The sequence below is a fragment of the Papio anubis genome, chromosome X (assembly GCF_008728515.1).
Source record: "Papio anubis isolate 15944 chromosome X, Panubis1.0, whole genome shotgun sequence".
Classification (NCBI taxonomy): domain Eukaryota; kingdom Metazoa; phylum Chordata; class Mammalia; order Primates; family Cercopithecidae; genus Papio; species Papio anubis.
In genome coordinates this window covers 58,924,816-58,949,290 of record NC_044996.1, presented here as the reverse complement: position 1 = coordinate 58,949,290, position 24,475 = coordinate 58,924,816, and the positions used below count along the sequence as shown (strand labels likewise).

The 24,475-nt window shown below is 35.1% G+C and overlaps 2 protein-coding genes across 3 annotated transcripts in view; one reads left to right on the top strand and one right to left on the bottom strand.

Annotated features, from left to right (window-relative positions):
- Positions 1–1,993: 1,993 nt before the first annotated feature.
- Positions 1,994–4,748, bottom strand: NAP1L3 (nucleosome assembly protein 1 like 3). Its single transcript, XM_003917957.5, has one exon. It carries the CDS (start codon positions 4,368–4,370, stop codon positions 2,847–2,849), a length of 1,524 nt encoding a protein of 507 aa, XP_003918006.1. The 5' UTR covers positions 4,371–4,748; the 3' UTR covers positions 1,994–2,846.
- Positions 4,749–4,897: 149 nt separating this feature from the next.
- FAM133A (family with sequence similarity 133 member A) overlaps positions 4,898–24,475 on the top strand; it is a 38,354-nt gene continuing 18,776 nt past the window's right edge. Inside the window, exons 1-2 of one of the 2 annotated variants that reach the window (XM_009197906.4) lie at positions 4,898–5,316; positions 5,744–5,816. The gene's annotated coding sequence lies outside the window, so the exon portion shown is untranslated. Of the gene's footprint in view, positions 5,337–5,743; positions 5,817–24,475 lie in introns of both variants that reach the window. The other variant, XM_003917958.5, reaches the window with a different exon arrangement.

Genomic DNA, 24,475 nt, shown 5'->3' with positions numbered 1-24,475 from the left:
TTAGTTCCCAGCGGGCTGCTCCTTCTAACATCATTCATTGTCTGAGCCAGTGTGATGGGCAAACATGCAGCCCAATACGTGTGCCAGGCCACGAGTTTTCTGGCTCTACCCATCTTCCTTAACATGCAGAGGTGGCTGAAGCATCTACTACTAGCTGATTGCATTTCCGGTGTCCCATTTTACTGATGCATAAATCTTTGGCTCTCTGAAATCCTGCCCCGTCCCTAGATCTAAATTTAAAGTTAAAAAGAGCAGTAATAAAACCTTATCAAGAGATAAACTGGGAAAAAATACACTAATCCACAAAAGAGCATATCTTAGTATAGTGTGCTTCTGAGTGATTTTTATCTTCTGCATTTCTGCTTCTATTTTGCAAATATTCTATAGTAACATGTGTTCCTTTAATATGGAGAACACAGAAAGGGAAGGTGTTAAATACTTTGCTAAGAGTTCTAAGATGCAAAAAGTATATTGCATCCTATGCAGAAGTTTTAAGGGCTCTGCTCTTTGTGATGTCTGGCAAGTACAGTTTTTATCCAATTTGGGTACCTATGCATCAGGAGCCAGGTACACTATATTTGTTACATTCTTCATTTTAGTTTTGGCATATAAGTGAATCTGCCATATCCATTCTTCATGGATGCAAAAATCTCAAAAATAAAATAGGCACTGTAAAAAAAAAAAAAAAATGCAGTGGGCTAGACGCAGTGGCTCATGCCTGTAATCCCAGTACTTTGGGAGGCTGAAGTGGGCAGATCACCTGAAGTCGGGAGTTCAAGACCAGCCTGACCAACGCGGAGGTACTCCATCTCTACTAAAAGTACAAAATTAGCTGGGTGTGGTGGCACATGCCTGTAATCCCAGTTACTTGGGAGGCTGAGGCAGGAGAATCACTTGAACCCAGGAGGCGGAGGTTGCACTCCACCCTGGGCAATAAGAGTGAAACTCTGTCTCAAAACAAACAAACAAACAAAAACAAAACAAAACAAAAAACGCTGTGGTATTGCTAGAAACAATAATTTGCTTCCTCATGTTGTGGAAAATCATAAAGTAAACCTAACTATCTGAACACATGTGGTTGGTTAAATATGACATCGGTTTTAATATTTTTACATTATGGAAATTGGGGAGTGACTATTGTTAAGCAGAATAAAAGATGCTAAACTATATATGGTGGGGTATGGAAGACTATTATAGATCATTTTATGCCTAGAGAGCCAGAAATTCTAAAATCCTGTCTTACTTTGGCTACAGTTTCCTATGAGGTTTTCAAGGAAAACATATGTGGACCCAGAAATGACAAATGTGAAATAAGACACCACTTTATTATATGTTGTGCTTTTCCCTTTATGTCCAGTGCAAACTCCCTGGTAAACTGAGTTTAAGTGTGAGGGAACCTCCTCACACTTATCTCAAAGCAAAATCTTAGGATCTCTCTGTGACCAGCTGCATGGTGAAGAGATGAAAGCCTGGTGTCACCTGTAAGAAAAAATGAGTCAAGGTAGTGTGACCTTCCATAGCTTGTCTTACATATAAGTGGCGTTGTGAGTGAGGTACTCCTGCTCTCCTTCCCCTCTTCTCTCCAGTTCCCTTTGCCCCCTCCATTCCTTCTGCTACCCACCTTCCTCCCTTTCCCTTTTTCACCTTTCTTCTCCATCCCTCCTTTTCCCCTCCTCCCTTACCCACCTTCCTCCCTTTCCCTTTTTCACCTCTCTCTTCTTTCTCCTCCACCCCTCCTTTCTCCCTCCTCCCTTACCCAGCCCCACCCTCTTCTACCTTTCCCTTCCTTTCCCTCCATGCCCTGTTCCTTCTCCTTGTCCCATTGCTCTCCAAAATCTTGAATGAGTGTCCTCCAACAGAAAAGCTAAGATGTGGGAAATACATCAGAATGTTAATAATAGTTATCTTTTTATTAAATTGTCCCCTTCCTTGTGATCCTCTACTTTTTTCTATGATAAGCATCCCTCTTTTATAGTCAGGAGAAAAGGCTAGATTTTCATAGTATAACACACTTTAATATTTATTTATTTTAAGTTGCAATAAAAGAACATGAAAAACAGTATCAAATGAAGTGATCATTTTCAGTGAAAGGGAAGGTAGAACATAATACAAAGAAAACATGGTATCTTCAGTTTACAATTACACAATAGAAGATGAAGAAACTTTTTAAAAAATACTATGTCATATTAACACCTCGGTGGTAAACAGTAACATCATTATCATTAAATTTATAGGCCACTATATGTCACATACACAAGGTCTCAGTTGAATCAAATGTGGTCTTGACATTCTTAAATGTATGCTAATCTTTTTCAAGCAGTCAAACTTCAAAATACACTGTTTTAGTTACTATAAATACTGGATTTCTATAGCAAACTAATGAAGGCACAGCTAGTGCAAGCAGATTTAAACGCTTAGTCTTCTGGGCTGGAAAAAAGAAAAAAATAAAGCACTTGCATTGGTACTTCATGAACTTTTTTTTTTTCAAGCAAATATTTGTTTCAGTTAACAATTGTGACAGTTTCACAGCTAGTCTAACAGAAACATGACCAAAGGACATCACAAAAATCAACACTGTAGCACCAAACTAACATGCTTTAGATAATTGACCACAGCTTACATATTTTGAAGAATATTATACTACAACAGTGTAGATAGAATAAACTGGCACTTAGACACTTTTTAGGACAATTTTTAAAATATAGACTACCAAGAAACCACAAAAACATGACTATAAGGAATAAGAGTGTTCAGGTTACAGGTCAGGGTTTTACTTTTTTCAAGGCTGTATGAATCTGCTTCACTTCTTGAGATTTTAAGATTCTTGAAAAATCTTTCAGATTGACTTATTTTCTGTATTTCCTGTTTCCATAATGTTTGCCAAATGGATAGTAGGTACCATTGACTTCTCCAGTATAGTAATAGATTGATTTCAGGATGACATTATCATGTAAAATCTGCCCAATTTCAAAGTCCTCATCCAGGATAGCATCTTCTCGTGGTTCCAGCTTCCCAATCATAGGAATCTCAGGAGGACTAAAGAAATTGAAGAATGATGCATTAGGAACCACTCTTGGCTGGATTTCAATTTCTCCAGTCGCAGTTGTGCGACTCTGGGTAGTTGTCACAGTAACATCTTTTCCTCTTCTCCAGTCTATCTTGCAGCCTTTGCAATCTTCAATTTCCCATCCCCAAGAAAAGAAGGGATCATTGTGATCTGGTTTGGACTTTATTATATATGTCTTCACCAGCACCTCATTTCTGAAGTATGGATTGGGTAGAAAATGAAATTCAAAGGTGTAACTTACAGGCTGGCCAGGTTTTGAGAACTTCAGGCTAACATCCGACAAGAACTTCAGAATGGGCTCATCATACTTCTGAATCATAGGCCCGAGCTTGTCAACATTCTTTAAAACAATCAGCCAATAGTCAGGAATGCCTTTAGGGTCTTCTCTTTTAGGCTTTCCCCTCCTAGCTCTTTTAAGATCTACACTGTCCTGAAGCCTTTCCTCAGGAACTCTTTTATGAGCCTCTCTTACTGCAGCCCTTGCCTTAGCCTCTGTTGCTTTAGGCTGTTCTTTATCATCTGCCTTTACCTGGGGGGCTTCTTTAGGATCTTCTTTTACTTCAGGGGTTGCCTCCATACAGTCTGCTTTAGAATCTGCTTTTTCTTCAGCCTTTATCTCAGGGATTTCTTTAGGAACTTCCTTTTCTTCATCTTTTACCTCAGGAATTTCTTTAGGAACTTCCTTCTCTTCAGCTTTCACCTCTGGGTTTTCTTTAGGGGTTTCTTCTTCCTCACCCTCTAAGGGAGGCATTTCACTAGGGGTGTTATCCTGCACCTCCTCATCACTGCTGAACTCCTCATCCTCTGAATTCCATTCACATTCTTCTTCTGTAGGCTCGTATTCTGCATTGATGATTTGAAACCGCCTATCATATAGAGGCTTGTTGAGTTCAGCATATTTTCTTTCAAGATCATGAATTGCTTTTAAGAACAGGGTGTCTACCTTGTCACATTCTTCTTGAATGTTTCTAAGCGCTTGCACACGATTTCTAACTGCTTGAGGCAGCCTATCCACGAAATTTGTTCCCAGCGGGGCTCGCCGCGCCCTGCTGGAAGGCTCAGGTACCCTCTTCTTTCTATATAAGCGGCTGCGGCTGCTAGTGCTGCCGCTGCTGCTGCTGCTGCCGCTGCTGCTGCTGCTGCTGCCACTACTGCTGCTGCCGCTGCTGCTGCCACTAGTGCTGCTGCTAGAGCTACTGCTGTCAGATTCTTCCCCAGAATCACTAGTCGAGCTAGCCATCTCCTCTTCGGCAACCCCATGGGCGACGGGTTCCGAGACCATTTTAAAATCTGCTTCTGCCATCTTGCAAGCCTGAAAAACTCTACCGCGGAGACCGCGCGACCAGAGATGGGCAGAAAATGACTCACGGATGCTTGAGTGGCGGCGGCGGAGGCCCGGGCTGCGGAGGTGGCAGCGGCGATGGCAGCAGCGGCGCAGAGCGGAGCTGGAGCTGGGGATGCAGAGGCCGGCGCTGAGGTGGCAGCGGCAGTGGAGGCCTGGGCGACAGCGGTGGCGGCAAGGCCTCTCCCGGCTGCAGCTACACAGTTCCGAGATGTACCGCAGCCGAATGGCGCAGTATGAGACCCCGAGATCTCTTCTCGTTTTAGATCGCGAGCCCCCTCCCCTCGCAGTCAGACCTCCCGTTAATTTCGTTCCCAGTGTGCCTTTAGTTCGCTCCTCATTTGCTGGTCCACCTTAATTGACAAACCGTACGCCCAACGAACGGCCAAACGCCACTACTCCTGGCTCCGCCCACCTTCCCAGACGCTGCTCGCCGGCTGAGGTGCGACCCCCTGGAAGGTGTCCCCGAGCCCCCCAAAAAGTCTATATTTATAGTTTTATAATTAAAAGAGGAAAAAAAAGCGTAGACATGAGGTAAAAATACCAGCCATAGTTCCTAACAAGGGCAGAAGAGGCGTGTCTTCCTTCTCCCATCCGCCCATCCTGAATTCCCGTTTAGTTTGTCACGGGTCTCTTGACAAAAATCTGTAAAAGAAAAAAAAAAAAAAATTGAATGAAAATGGTCCAAATGGCGTCATTGGGTAGTGTGACTGTGGACGATTTAAAAACAAAACGATTTTCTCTAAATATTCTATGAGCAGTATTTTTACACTGGATAAAAAAGGGGAGAGTCGGTTATTGGCAGAGGGGGGAGGGACTAGACAGCAGGCGTATTGCATTCCACGAAGCTGATTTAATAAGTGCTGTCTGTGATGTTTGGCAAGCCTGGTTTATATCCATCTACAAGGTTTGCGAACCCATGTTGCCGTGAGTCAGTTACACCATTTTTATTATATTTCTCTTTTTAGGCTGGCATATTATATACCCCAACCTTGCTGCTAACTTGCCACGTAGCCCTTCTCAATGCTTGCAACAACCTTGTAGATAAAACAAAGAGTGTATTAAATGTTAGGTAGTATTGTTAAAAAGCAAATGATTTGCGTTATACTTTTGTGCAGCAGGTTTCAATTCCAAGAACAGTGGGATGGGAGGGGGAATTTGTGCTAATGAATGTGCATCTTCTGTCAGTGTATGCGATGTCATCTGCCACCAATTTCCTTCTAATGTTGTAAAATTCTAGCCATACTATAGTATGATTTACAAGTCCAGTAATATGTGAATAAACTTTTGCAAAATGAAGTTTAAAAACGGGTATTTGTTATTTTTATTTACAGGATTTTTTTTTTCTGCTACAGAACAACTACCTTGGTACAATAAAAAAGACGAGTATTTACTTTTCATTGAAAGGTAAGGATCATATTTAGCACATTTTAAAGAATGACAAAAATTACTCATCTCCATCTGAATAAAAGTTTACAGGATGCAGTCATTTAGAGATTTATTTTAGATAATAATCTTGATTATTCTATGGAAACAGGAAAATCCACAGAGGTAATTTGGCATACTAATGTAGACAATAGCCTACTTAACCACATTAACTATCTAAACCTGGTCATAGAATACAAGTTGTAAATTAAAATATGAAATATGATAAATTATTCATTTCAAATGAGGAACTGTATTAAAGTTAGATTAATCTTTATAGAATTTGTGCTTTGTCATGTAGTCACGTTTTTTAAAAGTTATGAAACGCTTTTCTGTCTCATAAATGCATTTACTTTTATTGTATATCTCTAATTGTCAAAGTCTGTGAACATTGCAAAGATAAAACCTCAATACAGAAAATTCCAACAGTAGTAAAAACACACAATCTTAACCACCAAATGATAAGAATTACTAGCATTTTGATGCACTTCCTTCTAGAAATTTCCTTGTGCATATACATACCTGCCTATTTATGTATACTGCTTTATCTACGTGATACCATATTATGTTTTGTAGTCTTTTCATTTAATTTATCAGTTACTAATGGCTATATTTTCATGGCAAATGATCAACATCTTATTTTTAAATAAGTGCATATTCCATGGAAATAATTGCCTTAATTTATTTGAACAGATTCCTCTTATAGGGTGGCTATTTCTATACCATCTCTCCCCTTATATACATACTATTTTCCTGCTATAATAAAAGTGTCCCTGGATACCTAAAGCATGTATTTCTATGCACTTCTGAAAATTGGTCATAAGATAAATTCCTAGAAATGAATGGCCTGGGAATGATCATTTCATATTATGGAATTATTATTGTATACATATTGCCAAACTCTCTGCAGAATGATTATCACAATTTACAGTTCCAACAGTGCATAAAGGTTCATTTTTTTTGTCATTCAGCTAATATATTTTTGTGCCTGTCGTATGCTGGGCAAATGTGGTAGAGAATTGTGGTATAATGGTGAATGAAACTTACTAAGTGCATATCCTTTCGTTGAATAATTTTAATCAAAGCATATGTTATAGAAACAATGATTTACATCAATGGTGTTATACCGTAAATATTGTTCTGAGACTCACTATTTCTTTTTAAATTATGGAGATTTTACAAAAAGTATGCTCTTATGTTTTAAACTTTGTAGCATCAGGAATTAGTATTTTAGAGTGAGTCATGAGGTAGGGATCCAGATTTTTAAAATACTTATTTTTATTAGCTAGCTAATTCTTCTAGTACCATTTATTTGGTAATCTTTCTATCTCCTGCTTACTTGAAATGCTGCTTTGATCACATTAAATAAATTGCTTGGGTCTGTTTCTAAATTCTTTTCTGATCCATTGGTCAACTTTTTCTGCAAACAACTAATGAGTCGGTGTTAAGATAACTTTACATTTTGTGAAAATGATATGTGTTCATTGATAAAGTCAGACAATACATTGAAATACAAAGAAGAAATTAAAAGTAACTCAAAATACCACTGAGAAGTAATCACTACTTACATTTACATTTGTAATCAACATCTCCAAATTAATTTATCAATATTAGTATTTGTATTTCTTAGATTAGTGGTAAGATTGTGTTTTCATATGTTTATGTTTATTTGAGAACTGTCTATTCATATTTTTTGTTTTCTACTGAATTAAGCAAGAAGTTAATCAATGGTGAAATCCTAAAGGTAAAATGATTTTGGCCTTGACTTACTTAAGACAACTATGATTTCTTCAGGAAATAATGCATGATATTGGGCAAATGTGACTAAATTTCATATTAAAATTGGTTGGGTTTTTTTTGGGGGGATGCTTGGGGGTTTTTTTGGATGCTTTTCAAGGATTACGGATAACTACTTAACCACTCACACTGATCCTGGAAAAGTTTGGAATGGAACATGGAGATGAAAAATAGAAAAAAGCTTACAAAAACATCATATAAAAATAATGTATTAATCAACAATTGTGATTTTCAATTTGGAATTATTTTTTCCTAGATATAGGCAATGAAAATGTTGAAAGTAGATGACTTTTTCTAATCACAATTCTCTACTTTGTGTATCCATAAGTATCTTGTAATACACTTTTATTTTTGTAGCATTTTTTTTGGTTGATTATTTAATTTTATGTAGTAGGTATCTAAAATAAAATAAGCTTTTTCTTCATAATCAATTTAATTGCTGCATTATATCCTATTTGTTCTACTGTGAAATGTACATATTAGTTTTATCATATCATATGCTTATTTTTCTTAATAAGGTTATATATAAATTATTTGCATAGTGATATGTTCTTTGTTCAATTACTAGATGATTTTTTTGTGGGAGGGCGGCTAAATGTTAATGCTTCTACATGAGATGATACATAACACAGAATCTGATAGTATACTCAGACTGAACATAGTACATTAACATCTGTTGATACCTCCCTTAATATGAATATACACACAATCCCTTCCACCACCCACTCCTGCCACACAAACACACAAAGTGTATAATGACACGTGTAGCAGCATTATCTTTTTTTGTAGGTATCTAAGAAGCGAAGCATTGCAAGTTCATTTATTTTTGAATGACTCTTCCTCCTGTTCTTCTTGGACAAGTTTTATCTGAATATACAAGTTAATTCTTTTTTAAAAACCATTTTATTGATGTATAATAGGCACACAACAAATGTGTCTATCTGTGAAAGTATCACCACAGACAAAATAATGAAAATTGTATCATCCCTGAAAGTTTCCTCATACGCCTTTGAATCCCTCCTCTTGTCCCTAGACAATAGCTAATCTGTTTTCTGTTCCTATAGATGAATTTGCATTTTCTAAAATTTTATATAAGTGGAATAATGTAGTATGTTCCTCTTTTTGCCTGTCTTTGCAGAATTATTTTGAAATTTACCCATGTGGTTGTGTGTATCAGGAGTTTACTTTTCCTGTTTACTGCCGAGTAATTATTCATTACTTGGCAATACTATGATTTGTTGATGGGCATTTTTGTTGTTTTGAGTTCTGGGCTACTACAAATAAGCCTGCTATGATCATTTGTATATAAGTTTTGTATGGACATATGTTTTAATTTCTTTTAGCAAAATACATAGGAGTGGAATGACTAGATCACATGGTAGGTGTATGTTTCACTTTTTAAGAAATTACCTATTTTCCAAAGTGGTTGTTTTGCATTTCCACCAACAGTGCTAACATTTGATATGGGCAGTGTTTTAAAAGTTAGCCATTCTAATAAGTATTCAGTAGTATTTCATTGTGATCTTAATTTATATTTCTTTGAGAGTTCTTTATATACTCTGGATGCAAGTTCTTTGTCAGTTATAACTTCTGCAAATATTTTCTCTCAGACTGCATATTTTCTTTGAATTCTCTTAAGGGTGTCTTTTACTGTTTTTAAAGAGGAAACGTTAGTAATTTTTATATTGATACATCATACATCATATTTTGGGGCACATGTGATTTTAATACATGAATACAATGTGTAATGGTCAAATCAAGGTAATTGGGATAAGAAGTTTGCAATTTTGATGAAGTACAATTTATCTTGTTTTTCTTCTATGGAGCATACTTTGGGTGTCATCTCTTAGAAATCTTTGCTTAACCCAAAGTCACAATTATTTTCTTCCTTTTTTTTTTAAGTTTTATACTTTTAGGTTTTGCATTTAGGTGTGATACATTTTTGCGAAAAGTACAAGGTATGGATTGAAGGTTTATTTCTTTTGATGTAGATATACAGTTTTTCCAGCACTGTTTGTTGAATAGACTGTCTTTTCACTACTGACTTGCCTTTGCACATTTGTCAAAAATTAGCTGTCCTTGTATATGTGGGTCTGTGTTGGACTCTCTAATCTGTTCCTTTGTGTACTGATTTTAATGACACAATCAGTAGTTATCCATTTGTTAGATACATTTGGGAAAGAATGAGAACAAAATTGTGTGATAACAGAATTTCATTACAATGGAGACAGTCACAGGAGCTGGATCTTCATCCTTGACCTTTCACTTCTGCTCCCAACTATGTGACATAGAGGGTCAGATAACAGCAGTAAAAACCTAGAACAGAAATAACAAAAAAAAAATCCATAAATGTTCTTCTATTTTGTGGAGTTGCCAGTGTGTAGATGTCTACAGCCCAGCCACAAGAATGGTAGTTAGCATTATTCAGGAGCACAAATAATGCCCTGTTTTTCTCACATCTGATAAAGAGAGACCTACTTGCTAAAATGGAAATATTAAGTAGAAAGTATATCCAAGCTGTTAATAAATTATGGTTCAAAGAAGAATAATAATAAAACATTGGTTGTTATGATGTTGCTATTATTAATAGTAGTAAATAAAACATTTGCTGTTTTATAACATTTTAAACGATAGCAGTGGTTTTCAAACAAAAATATTTCATTTTATACTTATTCTTATAATATGGATATACTCAAATGAACAGAATATGGTATGTTGTTATAGATTTTTATTTTTTAAGGAACCATTTCTGAATTGCATTTCTAGCACTATACCCTTAACTGCATGGCGTTTAAAAGGGAAGTTAAAATTAATGCAATGTAAGGTAAGGAAAATTATTTCCCAATTTGGATATTTAACATAGCGCTATTTTTTTAAAGAAAATTTAATTGTCATGTAAAAATTACATATATTTTTGCCATATAACATGATGTTTTGGTATATGTATACATTATTGAATGACTAAATCAAGCATTTTAACATATATGTTACCTTAAATACTTATTTTTTTCTGGTGAGAACCCTCAAAATCTCTCTTACCTCCCTCCTGTCTAGCTGAAATGTTGTGTCTTTTTTTTTTTTTTTTTTCGCTTTGTCGCCCAGGCTGGAGTGCAGTTTGCCATCTCGGCTCGCTGCAACCTCCACCTCCCGGGTTCAAGTGATTCTCCTGCCTCAGCCTCCCGAGTAGCTGGGACTACAGGTGCATACCACCACACCTGGCTAATTTTTCTTTTCTTTTCTTTTTTTTTTTTTTTTTTTTAGTAGAGATGGGGTTTCACCATATTAGCCAGGATGGTCTCTATCTCCTGATCTCATGATCCACCCGCCTTGGTCTCCCAAATTGCTGGGATTACAGGCATGAGCCACTGTGCCAGGCCATGTTGTCTTTTGAACAGTAGCTCCTCAAACCCCCAACTCCCAATCGTCTGGTAACCACCATTTTACTCTTTGTTTCTATGAATGTGACATTTTTATGCTCCACATGTAAGTGAGATCACGTGGTATTTGTCTTTCTGTGCCTGGCTTATTTCACTTAGCATATTGTTCTCCAGGTTTATGTATGTTGCCACAAATGACAAGATTTCCCTTTTTAAATTCTGATCAATACTGCATTGTGTATATATACAATATTTTCTTTATCCATTTATCAATTGATGGACACTTAGGTTTATTCCATATCTTGGCTATTGTACATAATGCTGCAATGAAAATGGGAGTACAGATATCTCTTCAATGTATTGATTTCATATCCTTTGGATATATACTCAGTACTGGGATTACTAGATCATATGGTAGTTCCATTCTTAAGGTAGTTTTGAGGAATGTCCATACTGTTTTCCATAATGGCTATACTAATTCACCTTACCAGCAACAGTTTACAAGGGTTAGCTTTTCTCCACATTCTCACCAACACTTACCTTTTGTCTTTTTGATAATACCTATCCTAACAGGCGTGAGATGATATCTCATTATGGTTTTAATTTGCGTTTACCTGATTAGTGATGTCAAATGTTTTTTCATATACCTATTGGCCATTTGTATGCCTTTTGAAAAACCTCTCTTCAGATCTTTTGCCCATTTTTAAAATTATGTTTTTTTAAATTACTGAGTTGTTTGATGAGTTCCTTATACATTTTGAATATTTAACCCCTTATCATATGTTTGGTTTGCAAATATATTCTGCCATTCCATATGTTGCCTCTTTACTCATTTACTTCCTTTATTTTAGGAACATTTTTAGTTTGATGTGATGCCTTTCGTCTATTTTTGCTTTTGTTGCTAATGCTAGTTTTGAATGTACAAACAGCATGTATTTTTCAAAATGTAAAACCACATCACAGAAGAATATTTTTACAAGGGTAATGAAGATTTTTTTGCCTGTAGTACTCATCTGAAGAATTTCTATCCTAAAATTCAAGTAAAGCAGACCTTTTTATTGCAAGTTTGAAAGTATTTTATTTAATTTTACTAAAAAGGAAGGAAAAATCCAGACTTTGAAAAATGAAAAATGCTTACTATATATAGATAGATATATCTTATGTGCATATGATATATATGTATATATCTTATATGATATCTTAGATATATCTATCTATCTGTCTATCTATGCAATGGCTATTTCCCCATTTTGCAATTTATTTGGACAAAGTAGAAGAAGCCCAAAGTGACATTTTCTGCCGAATTTTTTCCAGAATATCCAAATATATTTAATTAATTTCATTAGGTACCTCCTCTGAGAAAAAAAATAGTTCTCCATTCTGGTAGATGTTTCTATGAAAGTATATGTTTAGTATGTAGTATAGACTAATACTTCAGCAAATCTGCTGTTGATACTTTCAAGGGAATGATAGCTAACACTTCACAATTCTCTAAGAAGTGAGTAAACAAACAAGATGTCAATGCACTAATTGTTGCTTTTGGTTAAAAAGTCTGCTTCTCAGAGAAAGAAGAAATAGAGGCATGCATTCTCTAGATTCATTACTTTGATTTAGCAACTCTCTTAAAACAGGTGTAAACAAAATTTTAAAATGATGATATTGACCACGTTTGTCTGTCTTCTCTTATAACCAGCATTTGTCTATCTGAAAGAATGAGTATTTTTGTTTGTTTGTTTAGAGGTAACTGGATACCTTAATTAAAACTGTTTCATTATTTACATCATGAGAATGTGTTATAGCCTTCTTTGTAAGAAAGATTAAATATGACATGAAAAGAAAATTATGTAAATGTTAGACTAGTTGACCAATCTGCTTGTAGCAGCCCCCAAACTGCTCCTTAGCCTCTCAGATATGCTATACATAGTTCTTAGAAAGGTCTTTCTGAAAACACTTATATCCTTTCTCTAATCCTAAACTTTTAGTGATACTCCATGTCTGGAATCAAACCAGTGTATAAGTACAAGCTGTGTCCTTTACCCTCTAGTGACCATGGGCAAATTTCTTAACTCTCTATGCCTCAATTTCCTCATCTGTAGAATGGGGATAATAATAGTGCCCACCTCACAGAGCAATGGTGAGCTTGAAATGACATAGTACATGTAAAATTCTTATAACATGGTGCATGTCCAAACAGTTTTTACTAAACTTATCTTCTCCATGAATAGTTACCCAATGGAACATAGTTCTTTAACTCTGTCTTTCCTTCAGAGCTTATTTGCTTGGGGTGTATTACATTTTTGTGTGCTTTATGATAAACATTATAACAGAGCCACATACATCATTTGTTGCGTGTACACACACATGTTCTTTTCCTATGTATATTTTAAATTTACCTAGGAGAGGGACCAAGATATTTTCTTATTTATAATCCTCTGTCCTCTCTCAGAGAATTGCTCTGCACAAGAATACATTTAGTACTGTACTAATTAACTTCTTAAACAAATGAACTGGCTTCCTTGCAGCAGTACCATTTTTTTTTTTTTTTTTTTTTTTTTGAGACAAAGTTTTGCTCTTGTTGCCCATGCTGGAGTGCAATAGTGTGATCTCGGCTCACTGCAACCTCCACCTCCCGGGTTCAAGCCATTCTCTTGCCTCAGCCTCCCAAGTAGCTGGGATTACAGGCATTCACCACCACGCCCAGCTAATTTTTGTATTTTTGATAGAAATGGGGATTAACCCTGTTGGTCAGTTGGTCCCGAACTCCTGACTTCAAGTGATTCACCTGCCTCGGCCTCCCAAAGTGCTGGGATTACAGGAGTGAGCCACCACATTCAGCCAGCAGTACCATTTTTTACTTGCTGTTCAAATAAAATTTGTTTTAGCCTTTAATTGCATTCTAATTTAACAATTGTCTCTTAATTGTGCCTGATTTACTGATGCATAATTGTTATGCAACAAATTACATTAGTTTACTAAATTTTCAGGTTTTAAAGAATTGGTGTTTTGCCAACCAACTTCTAAATAGTAACACCTCATAAACTATTAACAGTTAGGAGGACACACAGAGTCTTCAGGAGAAAAATTTTGGAATCTAATGATGATCCACACTTAATATTAAATTAAAATGTCTGTTTATTTAACCCTTTTATTTCATTAGTATTTTATTTCTAAAGGACAATATTCCTAGATAATTATTGCAAAATTGCTTTACATATAATGAGCATTTAAAGGAAAATATAGATCAAATTACCAGAGCTTCTTATTTTAATAAACAGTACTCTGAATATCTCATAAAATGGCTGCCCTAATGACCCAATTACTTTTATTCTTATCAGAATCTGTTGCTTGAATTAAGCATAATCAAACTTGCCACATTGCATTTTCCTGTCTCATAAATTACTGAAAACAACTTCCCTCCAATTTCTTTGTTGTTTAAAAGATACTTTTCTTTGGAAAGTCAAGTCATATTTCTATTATAATTATAAAAATAATACATGCTTGTTTTTTGAGGAACCTCCATACTGTTCTCCAGTGGCTGTATTAGTTTACATTACTACTTAAAATGTATGAGTTCCCTTTTCTATGCATCGTCACCTGCATTTGTTAATTTTTATCTTTTTTATAATAGCCATCCTAACTGGGGTGAGATGATATCTCTTTGTGGTTTTGATTTGCATATCCCTGATGATTAGTGATGTTGAACATGTTTTCATATATTTGTTGGCCATTTGTATGTCTTCTTTTGAAATGTCTGTTCAGATAATTTGCCAATTTTTGAAAAAAATTTTTTTTGCCATTTTGAGTTATTTGCATATAACTCAAATTCCCTGTTGGATGAATAGTTTGCAAATATTTTCTCCCATTCTCTAGGTAGACTTTTCACATTGTTGATTGTTTACTTTGCTGTGCACAAGCTGTTTAGTTTGATATAGCCCTATTTTTTTATTTTTGCTTTTGTCACCTGTGTTCTTGAGGTCTTATTCATAAAGTCTTTTCCCAAATCAGTGTCCTGAAGCATTTACTCTATGTTTTCTTCTAATAGATTTATTGTCTTGTGTCTTACATTTAAGTCTGATCCATTTTGAGTTTATTGTTGTATAGGGAGAGAGGTGGGGGAGTATAGTTTCAGTTTTCTGCCTATGGTTATCCAGTTTTCCCAGCACTATTTATTGAAGAGTCTGCCCTTTCCCAATAAGTGTTCTTGGAGCCTTTGTCAAAAATCAGTTGGCTGTGGATATGTGGATTAATTTTTTGATTTTCTGTTCTGCTCTATTGAACTATGTGCCTCTTTTTGTGCAAGAAGTCAAATTTTTTTAAATACAGAAGTCAGTTATTGAAACATTTAGATGGTTGGGAAAATGCCAGAAACCAGAGCTTAAGGACATATCTGCCTTGGTAACTTAGAACAACAGAGCTGGTTCTCAATATGTAAAAAAGATGTCCATAATAGAGTTTCAAATGAAAAAAGTAAGTTGTGAGACAATATCTATTATTTGATCCCATCTATATAAAAAATATAGATGTATATATGTTTGTGCATGTGTGTTTGTTTTCATTTACATAGAAAAATGTCTGACAATATATACATCGAACCAGTGAAATTAGATTGAAGGAAAAGCTTTAACTTTTTATTTTCTATCTGAATCACTTTTTGAATTTTTAAAACAAGCATGTATTATTTTTATAATTAAAAAAACAAACATTTAAGACAATAATGAATAACATTGTTTGCTTAAATTGGGTCATTATTTGGTCAAAGCTTATATAGAGAGCTGAAACAGTGTTTCAATTACTACTTTTGCAAAGTAGGAACTATCTTTCACTTGAACAGCACTCATACAGGCTGCTCTGAGGTATCATCATACATGGGTGCTATGTAAATTGTACCATTTTTAAAGAGTTTATGCTTTATTCTGATAGGTATTTGAAGCTTTTATGTATTGTTCTTTCCAAATAGCATGGTATTTTCTTGGGATGACTATAAAGTTATCAGAGGCAGTACTATCCTCCTCTCCATTATGTTCACTGTCTAAGTTCTGTGAAATTACTTTTATTTTAATTGTTTCTTCTTATTTCAAAACTTCTGTTCTTTGGCTTATTGACTCATACAGCTGTTTTTAATGGAGAAAATGACTATTGCTTCTAGAGACTTTTCTTGCCTGAAAAATGAAGATCGTGAGTTGGCTAATCATTCTTCTGATAAGTTTATTTTTACTCTTGTAGGAAAAACTTGAGCCAATTTCTACAAATGTCTATTTTAATTTTATGATATCTTTTTTCCTATAGTTTTGTGATGATTTGAAGAAATTTCAACCTATAAAATATTGCTTGATCACAAAATCACTGGGCAGATTGCACTTTTTCTGCAAATGATGTGTACCTAATTTAGCTGCAAATGATCTATGCATGCTTATAAATTTATAATATGCTTACCAAGAGATTCTATTAATTCAGTAAGACTTATGCTTACTGGACTGAAATTTGAAGTCATGGGACCAACGTTATTATAAAATAGTAAAAAGAAAAATTAATAGTATGCAAATTTCAGAGAGATAGCCATGAACACTGATAGAATATTCTAATAATTGTTCCCTTCTACACTGTCTTACCTTCCAATCATCATTTCACTGTTTAGACTTCTGTCATTTCCCACATGGATTATTCACCGCACCTTCATTTCTCTTCCAACCTCAAGCTCTCTTGCTTCCCTTCCAACGTACATACTCTGAAATTAACCCTTTTGCCGGGCATGCTGGCTCATGCCTGTAATCCCAGCACTTTGGGAGGTCAAGGTGGGCAGATCACTTGAAGTTAGGGGTTCAAGACCAGCCTGGCCAACATGGTGAAACCTGGTCTCCACTGAAAATACAAAAATTAGCTGGGCGTGGTGGCAGGCACCTGTAATCCCAGCTACTCGGGAGGCTGAGGCAGGAGAATCACTTGAACCTGAGAGGCAGATGCTGCAGTGAGCCTAGATGGCGCCACCGTACTCCTGCCAGGGTGACAGAGTGAGACTCCATGCCCCTGCCCCCGCAAAAAAGAAAAAAATAAAAGAAATTAACCCTTTTAAAATGTAATTTTCTTCATATCATTCCCTTCTCTAAAATCTGCAGTCACTTCTCATTTAAAGCCAGCATGACATAGGGATAAGAACATCAGTTTTGAAGATTTAGAGTTTAAACTTTGGCCTGCCACATAGCCTCTAGTAGGTAATTTTATACAACTTAGATTCCATAGTCAAACATACCCACCTTTGCCAGTCGCTAGCTGTGTAGCCTTGGGAATTTACTTTCACAAATACATAGTCTTCTTTTCAGTGAAACGTGGAAAATAATACATAGCTATGTCAATTAGGACTTTTTAGTTACAAGCAACCGAAATAGACTCTGGCTAACTTATGTAATATTTAATTCATTGGAAAAATATCAGGGTCTCACAGAATCAATGGGAGGCTAGTGAGTTAGGTATGGAAACAGGCAGAAACTGAAGTAGCCCTGCAGACCAAGGAAACAGGGAGTACAACATAGCCCCATAGCCAGAATAGTCTAATCATGATGTTGAGGCTGAGATAAACTGGAACATCAGTCATTTTCAATCCAATTATTTGCTACTTGGCTATAGGAGGATGAGGCTGCTGGTCATAGTCTCACTTGACTACTGTAGAAAGAAAACAAGAGTGCCATGAGACACAGGAAATGGATTTCCATTGTCTAATGTACAAAAGATGCCCACTAGGCATGTGACCCACCAGTCACATAATAGTGCTTAGTAAAGGGCTGTTTTAACAAGTCTAGACTCATTTTTCAGGCATTCGTGGCCATTCACTTTCTGGCCTCAGCCTACTTTTTCAAACTTAGTTTTCCTCTGCATAAGCCCTGAATTTTCCTGTCTGCTCTTCTCACTCAGCCCATTCCCACTGCCTGAAATGCTTTTGACCTGTTACTTCGTAAAAAGATGTATGACTGCACATGCATGTTTAATAGCAGCATAATTCACAATTGCAAAAATATGGAACCAACCTAAATGCCCATAAACCAATAGTGGATAAAGAAAATGTGGTATATATACAACAGCCATAAAATGGAATAAAATGGCCTTTGCTGCAACTTGGATGAAACTGGAGGCTCTTTTTCTAAGTGAAGTAACTCAAGAATGGAAAAAGAAATATCATATGTTCTCACTTGTAAGTGGGAGCTAAGTATGAAGATGCAAAGGCATAAGAATGATATAATAGACTTTGGGGACTCGGATGGAGGGATGAGAAGAGGTGAGGGATAAACAACTACATATTGGGTACAATGCACACTGCTCAGGTGATTAGTGCACCAAAATCTCAGAAATCACCACTAAAGAATTTACCCATGTAACCAAAGATCACCTGTGCCCCAAAAACTATTGAAATATAATTAAAAATGTTTTAAAAGATTAAAAAGATATGTGATTGACACATAATGGTTATACATATTTATGGGTTACAACATGGTGTTTTGGTACATGTATATATGTTGCATAATGATCAACTAGGGCAAGTAACATATGCATCACCTTAAACATCATTTCTTTGTGATGAACATTCAGTAACTTTTCTTCTACCGATTTTGAAATATACAATGCATTGTCGATAACTCTAGTCATCTTACTATGCAATAGAACACCGGAATTTATTCTTCCTAACTGTAACTTTGTAGCAATGACCAATCTCTTCCCATCCCCAGACGGACTCACTACCTTCCTCACCCTCTGTTAACCACTGATCTACTTTCTACTTCCATAAGAGCAACTTTTTAAATTCTACATATTAGTGAGACCATGTGGAATCTTTCTGTCTCTGGATTATTTCACTTAACATAATCTTCTTCAGATTCATCCATGTTGCTGCAAATGACAGGATTTCACTCTTTTTATGGCTGAATAGCATTCCATTATGTTTGTATATCACATTTTCTTTGTCTGTTCATCTGTTGATGGACATTTAGGTTGATTCCATATCATGGCTATTATGAAAATTGCTTCAATAAACATGGGAATATAGATACATCTTTGATATACTGATTTTTCTTTTCTTTTTTTTTTTTTTTTTTTTGGCAGAGGTATCTATACCCAGCAGTGGAATTGCTGGATCATATGGTAGTTCTATTTTTAGTTTTTTAAGGCACCACCAAACTGTTTTTTCAAAATGGCTATACTAATTTACATTCCCATCAGTAGTGTGTAAGGGTTGCCTTTTCTCCAAATCTCTCATATTTTAATATTCAACTTATCTTTTCTAAGGCTTAGTTCTCCTTTTTCTGGTCCCTGAATCACTGATTTTCTGTTTCCTCATTTTCTTTTAATCATGTATTGCTTGTTAATATCTTTTTTCAATGGTAGTCTTGTATCTTTGTCTAACTATTTATGTGCCTCACTTTTCCCATATAGATTATAAACCCCTTGAGAGGAGAGATCATGTATCATTTATTTATTTGTTTTCTTGATAACCCAGTGTTATGTGTGTAGTAGATGTTCATTACCTTATAATAAAAGTTTTTTCATTTCATTTCATTTTCTCGAAATCATTTTTGCCAAATGAACTTATGATGAATGAATGCAAGAATGTGAGTCATTAATTTAAATCAATACTAACTTAATTACCTACTGTATATGTACCACCATATTGATTGCTTTGGGGGGACAGAAAAAACAAACTTGAAAATTGCTTTAGGAGTAGCTCACAATCTGATTTAGGAGAGAAAAAAATACAAGTATGAGACACCCCCAGAACAATTATATAAATAAGTAAAATAAATAATGTAAAAATTTTAAATATCAGTGCTAAGGATATAAGAAAATGTAAATGCATGACTTAACTATATATATACACACATATATACACACACATATATGTGTGTATATATACGTATATATACATGTATATATATAACTATATATATATGTATGTGTGGTATAAGCAGATTGCTTTGTCTGGCATAAAGGGATTATGTTGGAAAATATAGACATGGTATTGGAGAATACAACAGTTATAAATTTAGATTTAATATAATAGGTAACAGCAATCATTTTTTCATTTTTGCTTTTGTTTTTTGAGACGAAGTCTCACTCTTATCCCCGAGGCTGGAGTGCTATGGCACGATCTCGGCTCACTGCAACCTCTGCCTCCCGGGTTCGAGTGATTCTCCTGCTTCAGCCTCCCAAGTAGCTGGGATTACAGGCGCCTGCCACCATGCCCAGCTAATTTTTGTATTTTTAGTGGAGATGGGGTTTCACCATGTTGGCCAGGCTTGTCTCGAACTCCTGACCTCAGGTGATCTTCCCACCTCGGCCTCCCAAAGTGCTGGGATTACAGGCATGAGCTGCTGCACCTGGCCACAGCAATCATTTTTTAATTAAATTTTTAAAAATTTTGGTAAAAGTAATAGTTGATTAAATACAATAAAATCCATATATCCAAAGAAACACTAATCTGCTGTCAATAGTGATAAATATTTATTGACTTAGAAAAATGATCATGATATAGTATTTAGTCATGCAAGCAAGTTACAAAATATTATGTATATAAACTTGGTTTTTTTTAAATAAAGGGTACAAATATGCATTAAAATATCTGGAAGTATAATCAACACGGTATTAACTATGTTTACATATAAGTAGTATACTCCATGGTTATTTTTTGTTTATCTGTATTTTTTTTCAGGAGATATTTTTGGTTGAAAAAATGCATATGTAAATTTAAAGACACTACAAGTTTTCAAGGACTGTGGTGATATGAAGATAGAACATGAGGTAGATTGCTTTAGCACCTATGCATAAGGATATAAAACCAGCAAGACTTATTTGATGAGACAATGGAAAGGGCACATTTAAGAGATGCTTTGGAGAAAATCAGTTTTACTAGGTTTCTAATTTAATATGGGATTAAGATAAGGAGACTGAAGACAACACTGAAGTTGTGAGAAACATGGGAAAATATAGGTACCACTAATAGGTATAGGAAAATTGAGAAAGAAAACAAGAGATGGAGGAGTTACCTTTTGCCAGGAGGAGTATAAGAGGTAACCAACTGTATGAGATGAAAACTGGAAAAAAAAAAAAAAAAGGCTTAGAAATCAGGGCTGGAGATATAGATTTAGGTGTAAAGAGTGTTAGTATAGAAGTAGAAATTACGAAAATCGGTGCATACGGTGAGCCTAATAAAGCTAAGTAAGGACTTAAGAAAATCCACTAAATTGTTTTTATTTACTATATCCCTGTGTGTTTTTTAAAAACCTTTATTGAAATAGAATTACATAACATAAATTTCACTCATTATATGTGTATAATTTAATAATTTTAGTAAATTTATAGAGAGCTGTGTGACCATCGCCATAATTGTTAGAATTTTCCCATCTCCCCAAAAAGTTATCTAGGGCCTGTTAGCAGTCAATACTTGTTTTTACATCCAGGCTTAAGCAAACACTCTTCTGGTTTCTGTCTATATAAATTTGCCTTTTCTGTACATTTTATCTAAATAGAATCATACAGTATATTACCCCTCGTGCCTGGCTTCTTTCACTTATGTTTTTGAGGTCCATCCATGTTATAGCATGGATCAATAGTTTTTCTTTTTAATTGATGAATACTATTCCATTGTATGACTGTATCACATTTTATTCATCTGTTTACTAGGTGGTGGATATTTGGACGGTTTCCAGTTATTTTTGTTATTATGTGTAATGCTACTATACATGTTTACATACATGTATTTGTGTAGACACATGTTTTTGTTTCTCATGGATATATTTCTAGGAGTAGAATTGCTGTATTGTATAGTGTATTTGTGATTAATTTGTTAAGAAACTACCAAAATATTTTCCAATGTGACTGTACTATATGACATTACCAGCAGCAAATGCACTGTGGGCCACTTTCTGTGTGTCCTCATCAACACTTGGTATAATTTGCCTTTTTTATTATGGTCATTCTAGTGTGTATGTAGTAGTTTCTTGTTGACTTCTGATTTGCATTTCCCTAATGACGAATGATGTTGAACATCTTTTCATATCCCTTTTAACCATTTTGTGTATTTTCTTTGAAGAAATATTTATTCAAATTATTTGCCAATTTTTAATTTTTTGGTCTTAATAATTATTGACTTGTGAGAGTTTTTCAAATATTCTGGATATGATCAAATGTATGATTTGCAATATTTTCTCTTATGTTCTTTTAATGATGACTTTTGAGTAACACAAGTTGATGAAGTCCAATTTATAATTTTTTTTCTTCTTTGAAACATGCTTTCAATATTTTACCTAAGAACTCTTTGCCCAATCCCAACTCATGGAAATGTTCTCCTATATTCTCTTCTAGAATTTTATAACTTTAGCTCTTACTTTTAGGTCTTACATTTAGGTCTGTGATCTGTTTTGAGTTAACTTTTTATATATGATGTGAAGTGTCTAATTTCTTTCTTTCCAAAAAAGATGGATATACAAATGTCCATTTGTTGAAAACACTATCTCACCACTGAATTGTCTTTGTCCTTTTGTAGAAAATCAATTGACCATAAATGTATGGATTTGTTTTTAAACTATCAATTCTGCTCCACTTATTTATATTATATGTCAACACCACATTGTCTTAACTGGCTTTATAGTAAGTTTTGAAATCAGAAAGTATGAGTCATCTGATTTTACTCTACTTTTTCAAGATTGTTTCAGCTATTCTGGATCCCTTGTACTCTTATATGAATTTTCCAATCAATATGTCCGTTTTAGGATCAACTTGTCAATTTCTGTGAAGAAGCCAGCTGGTATTTTTGTAGGCATTGGATTTAATCTATCGGTCAAACTAGGGAGAATTGCCATGTTGACAGTGCTGATCCCTCCAACCCAAGAATATGAAATGTCTCTTTAGTTAGTTAGATATTCTTTAATTTCTTTCAGTAATGTTTTATGTTTTTCATTGTATGAGTCCTGATAGAACCTCTGCGCTAAATGAGCTGGGGGTGGGGAGTATGGGAGCAGCTATAGGTTACAGTTACTTACTATTCTTATCCAAAAGTCAGAGATTTTTCAAGCATAAATGCTTCTCAAATGGAGGTAGGTTTTTGGTTAATTTCCAGAGTACCAAAATGGTTGCTTTGTTAATTTTGTCCACGCTTATACAGGTAAGTATTTGCATTATACTTACCGATTCCATAACCCTAATCGAAAATTCAAAATCCAAAATGCTCCAATAAATATTTCCTGTGAATGTCGTGTTGCCACTCAGAACCTTTTGGGTTTTGAATCACTTTGGATTTCTGATGTTCAGATTAGGTATACTCAACCTGTAATACTTTTGGGGGAAAGGATTTCCTGATCTTCTCATCTAGTCATAACTGGAAGTTCTGTCATCTGTGTATGTTTACGAGAATTTATGTTCCAAGTGCTTCTAGCTCCAAATGCTCAGTAACATAATATGTATTGAGATGCCAATTCAGTCAAAAAAACAGTTAAACTACCACTTGTCTTATAAAGACAAAACATTTAGGTTACTGAATAGTTTCCTTTTTTGTATTGAATAGACTCTATGTTTTAGCATGGTGATAAAACAGTTACTGAGATTGGCTACATAATTTAAGTAAACAAAAGATATATTCCAGCACTTCTTATGTGTTCAATACCACAGGAAATAATGGATGAATAAATCATCATTGCTGCCCTAAGGATCCTGTAGACTAGGCAGTAGTAATGTGCTGCCATTGAACCTTTATGGCACTGTCATATTTTTAATTATGTAGTTACTTGTGATTTATTTAATATGAACATCCATAAAATCTGTGAGGTTAGGAACCATGGTAGTATTGTTTACCTCCGTGTTATAAGCATTTCCTAGCACAGTGTTTGGAACATAATAGACATTCCATAAATACTGTTTGAATGAATGAGTGAACAACATGTCATGGAAATATAGGGTAGAAGGAAATTATTTCCTACTAAGAGGACCAGAAAAGTCAGGGATTAAAGGAAAGGTTTCCAGTGAAAGGAAACAATGATGATTGTTTAAAGTCAAAGAGTTAGAAAAGACCCAGAAATATCTGAGGAACTGTAAGGTATTTTCTAGGGCTGTAGCATAGGAGTCATAGTGATGAGTCAAGGAAGAAAAGAGAATAAGAAGAAGAAAGTTAAGGGGAGATGAGTTTGGAGAAGCAAGTGGAAGCCAGGGTCTTTCTGACAAACTAATGACATTTTAAAAAGTCAGGGTTTTATTTTAAAGTAGGTAACTAGAGTTGGCAGTATGGAAGATGGACTGGACACAGAAAAGAGTAAATAATATGTATGCAAGCTGGGCAAACCCAGTGTACAATATTTGCATAGCCATCTGTATTATGTATAGGATCCTCCTAAAAGCTGACCTGAGAGAGAGAGAGAGAGGGAGAGAGAGTGTAATGTCACTGAGATATATATTCTTTAATTTCAAAATTTGCTTTGGAATTTTTGTTAAATAGAG

Excerpts from the sequence above, each read along its gene's own strand:
- NAP1L3 (XM_003917957.5), bottom strand. The coding sequence starts at position 4,370 with ATGGCAGAAGCAGATTTTAAAATGGTCTCGGAACCCGTCGCCCATGGG.